General features: G+C 36.4%; 1 protein-coding gene across 1 annotated transcript; it reads right to left on the bottom strand.

Moving 5' to 3' along the window:
• Nucleotides 1–4,482: 4,482 nt before the first annotated feature.
• Nucleotides 4,483–7,011, bottom strand: bola1 (bolA family member 1). The gene is made up of 2 exons (XM_088998749.1): nucleotides 6,877–7,011; nucleotides 4,483–5,018 (listed from the first exon to the last, which is right to left on the bottom strand). Exons 1-2 carry the CDS (start codon nucleotides 7,008–7,010, stop codon nucleotides 4,559–4,561), a joined length of 594 nt encoding a protein of 197 aa, XP_088854875.1. The 5' UTR covers nucleotide 7,011; the 3' UTR covers nucleotides 4,483–4,558.
• Nucleotides 7,012–8,372: the final 1,361 nt, after the last annotated feature.

Genomic DNA, 8,372 nt, shown 5'->3' with positions numbered 1-8,372 from the left:
AGTTCATAGAAATAGTATCGTAATAAGCATTACTATCGATATAACCGATATCGATATAACGAGACTTTACTGTATATTTATTATGATATTTTAATACAGTAAAGTCTCGTTATATCGATATCGGATATATCGATAGTCCCGGTTATATCGATACTATTTCTATGCACGCACAGAGAAAATTGCATGCAAACAGGGTCGGATATATCGATAGTCCCGGTTATATCGATATTTTTTCGGACTCCCTTGAATATCGATATAACGAGACTTTACTGTATTATATATACCTATATATATTATTTTTCATATAGATATTATATATAAAATATATAAATATTATATTCAGAATACCTTTATTCGTCCCACAATGGGGAAATTTGCATAGATTACATATAAAATATAATATGTAATATCATTTATTTATATAATACCTAATATCTAATATATAGTTGTATTAACTATTGTATTAAGTTCATCCTGTCTACTTGATACATAATTTAAAACAGATTATTTTCTTACAGTGTATTTTAGGTGTTCAATTACCTATATATATATATATATATATATATATATATATATATATATATATATATATATATATATGTTTGAACATAAAATACACTATATCTATCTACATAGTTAATCTAATCTACATATTTATATCATACATACATATACACATATACACATTATACACACATTATATATATATATATATATATATACATATATTATATATATATATATACACACTTCTATTTGTGGCTTATTGCAAATCTGATTCAAACACATAGTCAACCAAAAGTCAACCAAACGATACCACATCATCGAACAAAGTATGTTAGCTTGATGCTAAAATATACAGTGAAATACTATTGACAGGCTATGCTCAAGTTTGCAATACATGTATTTGGTTCCGTCACCATCCGCCATTTTGAATCGAACGTAATTTTTGCTTAGCGTTCGAGGGAAAAAACAAGCAACTTCTTGTAAGGTTGTCAAAAAGATGTCCCAATGACGACCAAACGAGGAAGAGTTCAAAGAGCAAATCATCCTTCCCAAACAATCGTCTTCTTTTCATGAGCGCTAAATTGTATCACCGCGGGCTAACTGACGAAAATTCCTCAGACAAAAGACACTCGGGACTAAATTACTACTTTCACAATGTCAACCTCCCCTGAAAAAAAGTAAAAGTGCATCACTGGTAATTTGTTACATTCCACTTGAGGCAAAAGGGGTCTTGACCTGTCACACCTTTGCTATTTCGCCCAAAGTGCCGCTTAGTAGCTTGATGTGCGTGCGTGTAAAACGGCTGGAGACAAGCACCCCCGCCCCTTTCTCCTGCCACAGGTGCCAAAATACGTACACTATATATTTAAAGGACAACCGACATCTCTGGACAAGTTGTGTCCATAATTTGTAAAATGGCTTCAAATGACTTCTACTGAGCGTATTTTACAAATATTCCGCAGCATATAGCTATATTTTACGTTTTAAGACTCGCGCTGAATATTCAGCAAGTCTTGTTTTTGAGTTGGTGACGAGTCCTCACCCTACGTCACTGAAGGAACGCCCCTGACCGAAAAAAGGACACATTGTAGCAGTCCTTCCATCACGTCAAAGCATTTTGCTGTACTTGTTTGGTCTGAAAACTTCGTGTTGCACCAAAAACAGGCAGAAGAGGGCGACAAAGCTCCGTGTAAGGAATTAATCAGCCTGTGCAAACGGGCTGATTAATTCCTTACACGGAGCTTTGTCGCCACTTTCTGCCTCTTTTTTGGTGCCACATTTCCCCCCCCCCTATTGCCTCAAAATGGCACGGAATAAATTCTTTAATCGATTGCAAACATGTATGCTTTCCTCTTCAGAACTATTTAAATCATATTCATAACTGGATGAGTAACAAGAAAGCATATTCTCAGAATCTGAAGCCATTGTTTTGATTCTCGAGCGAGGCAAGACGTCTGGGCGTGACGTCACGAACAAGGGGGTGGGACCTTCTGAAACTGGCCACTTCCGGGTTCATTTTGAAGTAGTTTTAGGACACGTATACTCATTTTTATTGGTGTTTTGGACACTAAGTCATTTGTATTGGTGTTTTGCATTTGACTAAAAATATCATACGGCGTGTTTTGGGTATTTTAGATGCTATAAAACGTTTTTCTGATGTCAGTTCGGAAACAAAAAAGTGATGTCGGTTGTCCTTTAAGGAGTAGTACAGACCTACAGTCCGGCTAGTCTGTTTGTGAACATGACTGCACAAGTTTTGGCCTACAGCAGCTCCTTGCGAGTGTTGTCATTTTGCATTTACGTATTTGACACATAACGCAAACACAAGCCTGGCCTGGGAGGTTGATGTGAGGTTGAGGCGAGGGAGGTCTGACCGTTTGACTTGTGTGACGGGAGCGCCGTCGAGGCATCGTAACATTTTTTAAAAAATATACTCAGATGGGGAATAAAACACACTCCAGGCGCAGGCTGTTCTCACGCGGTGTGACGCTAGTGCTCGTCATGTGGGAACCACTTGGTGACTTTTAATGTGTCTCTAAAAACACACACACACACACACACACACACACACACACACACACACACACACACACACACACACAAAAACACATATACACACACACAGCAAATTTTTAAATCTCGTATCGCTGTTCAGAATATTGGTCCAAAGCAACATGCCGTCGCTATTATTAATTAAAAATATTAATATATTGCACGTCTTTAATATTCAGATGAAAAATTATGTTTTTGCCTCTATTTTACTGAAGAGACATAATGTTATGTTTTTATCATATATATATATATATATATATATATATATATATATATATATATATATATATATATATATATATATATATACACACACACGCATATATATATATATATACATACACACACACGCATATATATATATATATATATATATATATATATATATATATATATATATATACATACACACACATGCATATATACACACATATATATATATATATATATATATATATATATATATTACAAACACACACACACATATTTATATAGGTTGTTGTAGACGTGCATATTCCACCATGACGTCACTGATCCACTGCTGAAAAGGATGCTTTGATCCTCTCTTCTTTCATATAGAACTGGTTCATGACACAAAGAGGGTACAGCAAGTACTGAAGAATGAACGACTCTTTGTGTCTTTGTGCTGTCAAATTGGTTATTTGTTTTTTTGTGGGTTTTTTTTTTAACTACAGGAAGGAGTGGCTGACTTTCCAGCAGCTACTGTATTTTGTTTTTCTACTTCTTTTTTTCCTTTCCTCACTTTGCTGCTGTGTTACTACCGGGTAGAGTGAAGGCTGGCACAAATGGCTGCCGCTGCTCACCCGCACGAAAAACAAAGTTCTTATCCCGTGACTGTAAAGTGTCCTTGAGAGTTTTGAAAGGCGCATAGAAATAAAATGTATTATTATTATATATAAAATACCTAATATATGTTTTATTCTTTATAATTTTATTTATGGTTTTATTGTTGTGGTGTTCTTTTAATAGTAAAGTGTCTTTGGGTGCTTTGAAAGGCACTTGTAAATTAAATGTTTTGATTATATATTTTGTTTTTGTGCAAATACTGCCCCCAAGCGGTCAGGTGCTGGTACTGACGTTATGGAATAAATAAATTGCATGAAAGTTACTTTTCTTTTCGGGCAAAACTCAATATTTTTTGGTATGTGTGCAAATAAATAGATTTTTTTTTAAATCAGATATGTGAGGATAAAATAATTAGCATTTAAAGTTAAACTTAACCTGTGACTGTAAAGTGTCCTTGAGAGTTTTCAAAGGCGCTTATAAATATACTTATTAGTATTAAAGTATTCCAATTAGTAGAAGGTATACTAAAAAAAACACACACACACACACACACATATATATATATATATATGTACACACATACATATATATATATATACATATATATATATATATATACACATATATATACACACATACACATATATACACATACACACACATATACATATACACATACACACATGTATACATATATACACACACACACATATATATATATATACACATATGTATGTATACACACACACACACACATATATATATATATATACATATATATATTTGACTAAAAATATCATATTGTGTGTTTTGGGTATTATATATATATATATATTTTTTTTTTTTTTTGTGTGTGTGTAACATCCGACTTACGACCACCTGTACTTACGACCATGGCCTCCAGACCCATACATACCCATGTCATTAAGCCTCAGAGTCTCTCTTCAACATTTTGAATGGATTTCGACTTACGACCATTTCGACTTACGACCGTTTGGTCGGAACGGAACTCGGTTGTAAGTCGGATGTTACTTGTATGTATATTCCTTTTTTGATTGTTTTTAATCAGTGTATAAAATAACAACAGACGATATTTTGTTCATTCACAACATTTTATTAGGCGATATAAAGGCTGAGAAAATCAAATTGAAAATAAAATAAAATACACCCGTACACCAGGAAGCACCTCCCGTTAATGTCCCGCTTTCAGTTTGTCTTCCACGGATTGATCCCCGCGTGAGCCCCCCAAACAAGGGGGGCTCTTAGCCAGGCTTGGATCTCCACGCCACTGCTCGGGCGTCTTGGCTTGGATGGCCAGCGCGTGGACGTGAGCGCTCAGCTCCACTTTCAGCGCTTCGTTGACCAGACGGTGGCGCTGAAGCAGCGACAGGCCTTGAAAGCGACCGCTGACGACCAGTACGCGGAAGTGCGATTCCGAACCGGGGGGTACGGCATGCATGTGGCTTTCATTGCGCACCTCCAGGTGGTCCGGATGAAATGCGTCCGTCAGTTTGCTGGTGATGGCGCCCTCCACGGGCTTGGAGGTATCCATGTGAGAGGCTTGGCGGGTAGCGAAGATGCGATGGGCAGAGCGAGAGTAGCGAAGGATGGCGGGCAACATCGGACCATGCATGGAGTGCACCACCTGATGGCTACGTAGTTCATACATATATTTCAGTAAGTCGCCCTCGAGTGGTGGGTAAACGGATTACTATTCGGTTGTATTTAAAGGACAACCGGCAACTCCGGACAAGTTGTGTCCATAATTTGTAAAATCACTTCAAATGACATCTACTGAGCGTATTTTAGAAAGATTCCACCGCATATAGCTATGTTTTACATTTTAAGACTCACACTGAATATTCAGGAAGTCTTGTTTTCGAGTTGGTGATGTCACGTCAGGAACGCCCCTGACCGAGAAAGCGACACACAATGCATTTTGGGTACTTTGTTTGGTCTGAAAACTTCATGTTAATCTGTGTTGATGGCGAAATTAGAAAGGAAACACATAAATCACACGATGGTGAATCGTGTGTGGCACCATGACTACTATTTGATACTAGTTGACACAAATTTCCAGCATACAAATCAGCCCATATCCAACGGAGCTTGTGCGCCATCTTGTGCATTTTCTGGGACGCTGCATTGAAGTCCTGACGGTTCGAATTGATACGGAAGGACTTCTTTCATCGATTGCAAACATGTATGCTTTCCTCTTCAGAACTATTTGAATCATATTCATAACTGGATGAGTAACAAGCAAGCATCTTCTCTGAATCTGAAGCCATTATTTTGATTCTAGAGCAAGGCAAGACGTCTTGGTGTGACGTCACGAACAAGGGGACGGGACCTTCTGAAACTCGCCATCTCCGAGGTCATTTTCAAGTAGTTTTGGGACACTTTAAATCATTTTTAATGGTATTCTGCATTTGAGTAAAAATATCAGCCGCCGTGTTTTGGGTATGTTAGATGCTATGAAACGTTTTTGTGATGTCAGTTAGGAAACAAAAAAATGTTGTCGGTTGTCCTTTAAACTGTAAAAGCACTTTGTTTCAGGTGTTGTTGGGATAGTTATTTGTGCATCAAATATTTTTTTATCGTTTGAGTGAAATGCTGTTAATTTAGAAATTAATGAAGTGCAAATGCAAAAATGAAACTAATACATTAGAAATGTTAAAACAGTAAAGCAGAAATTATTGGTTTGTATTTGGGTAAATTAAAACATATACAATACTGTTGTAATGTGTCAATAAAGGGGCATTTTACAAGAAAATAATTTCACAAGAATACATTTGACAGAAAAACTAACTAAATAAAAGGTAAATATGATGAAAAAAATAAATAAAGAAATATATGAAGTATACCAAAAAACAGTTTTTTAATAAGAAGTTGATTTTATCATCTTAAAAAATGAACAAAAAGCTTAAATATTCCCCCTCAAAAAGAATGTTCATATTTCTCCAGAAATTGACATTGCCATTCTGGGAAACAATGAAATTTGAGTGTCATTTTTGTCGATTTTTTTGAACTAATTCTTTTTGAGGGAGTGAAAAAAAAACACTTAAAATGAACCATCGAAAGAAATTAATTAATAAAGCATTCAGGCTTTATAATATTATTTTCCTTTCTCGTTTATGAAGACCACGGAGACCCTAAATGTCAACATGACAGCGCTGTTACAAGCGTCCAACGCCGGTGGTCTCAAAATGACGCTTGTGAAAATGTTATTTACTCGTTAACGTTTGGAATGTTATTCTCCTAACGTTGCCAATTAAACACCCACCATTTTTTTGCGTCAGCTTGTCGACAAACCTATTGCTTGTTGAGCTAGCATTAGCAGCTAACATTCCCATAAACATCGCTCCCGTCCCCTTTTTGTTGATGTTTTTCAACCTATTTATGACACACATCCCCGCTGTATATTAAAAAACAACATATCCACCCAGGGATTCGAATTAAAAACACTTAAAGTGAAAGTTGAGGTTTAAAAACAAAACACCGCCATCTCACCTTGCAGGTCCTGACGCGAGGCCGGCGCATTCGTGACGTAATTGCAAGTCTGAAATAAAGTTTTGTAGTCTTCGCCTGTTGCTCGGCAATTCCAAGGCTTTTACGGTTAGCGTGTCAACGTTTTTAAATAACATACTTGTCTAATCCTTTTATTGGTAAACAAGGAACAGTGAAATTTGAATTTGGAAAAAAAAAACATCGAAATTTCACCTTGCTGGTCCTGGCGTGAGTCCGTCGCTTTCGTGACGTGAGAGACAGGGTGGAAATGGCGTTATGTAGTTTTTGCCTGTTGCTTGGAAACTCCAATATGTCCGAGATTTGAGCAATTGCCGTAGTTGTATAATCTACTTGTCTAATAATCTGATTGGAGAGCAAGATTGTACTTCTTCCAATTACTTTTAATTATGTAAACTGAGTTGAACTATAAAATGTATTGATTTATTTTATAACATAACATAAAACGTGACAAATATGAACCAAGGACAAAGATGCTCTTTTCATCATAACTTTTATTCCGTATAGTTCTTCCATAATTCTAAAGGGTTGATTGCAAACCCCATGATGTATTTTCAGAAAAATATCACACAGCTTTGAAACAAAAGCAAATTCTAACTTGGGTTTACGATGAGCCATCACACTGACATGTTTACTGAGATTCCATTCTCTTTTTAGAAAACACAAAATCAAAGACAACATACAGAATTTTAACATCTTTTGTTTGTTTTTTTGTTATTTTATTTTAGACTTTCATATCCATGATTGCACACACAGTTGGTTTTGTTTACAATGAAACTACATATCCTACAGCACAGTACACACTGACAAAAATGAGCAATTCTTTGTTACATTGAACAAATGGAGTAGTGAACAAATGGGGTGGTTTCGGGATTGTGTGTGTGTGTGTGTGTGTGTTTTCTTTTTGTACACTAGCAGAGGGCAAAAGAAATCAAGACAACTTATTGCTATGTTAGCTTCTTTCGCGCGCCACGTATCGTCTTTTCACAAAATGAACCCTGAACCAAAGTTGGGTTCCAACCAAAGTTTGTTCCAGGAACTTTAAGTTTTCAGCGCCGCTACATAAATAAAATGGATCCAATCTCAAGTGTTGTTTGGGGTCTTCCTTTTACCCCAGAACTAAATTTAAAGGACAACCAACGTCTCTGGACAAGTTGTGTCCATAATGTGTAAAATAGCTTCAAATGACTTCTACTGGGCGTATTTTACAAAGATTCCACCCCATATAGCTATATTTTACGTTTTAAGACTCGCGCTGATTATTCAGGAAGTCTTGTTTTTGACTTGGTGACGAGTCCATACGTAACGTCACTGAAGGAACACCCCTGACCGAAAAAAAAGACACATTGTAGCAGTCCTTCCATCCCGTCAATGTATTTTGCTGTACTTGTTTGGTCTGAAAACCTCGTGTTGCACCAAAAAGAGCCAGAAGAGGGCGACCAAGCTCCATGGAAGGAATTTATCAGCCTGTGGAAACGGGC

This window comes from Hippocampus bargibanti, linkage group LG06 (assembly GCF_051943395.1).
Source record: "Hippocampus bargibanti isolate YZ-2025 linkage group LG06, ASM5194339v1, whole genome shotgun sequence".
NCBI classification, from domain to species: Eukaryota; Metazoa; Chordata; class Actinopteri; order Syngnathiformes; family Syngnathidae; genus Hippocampus; species Hippocampus bargibanti.
This window is presented reverse-complemented; position numbering and strand designations above follow the sequence as displayed.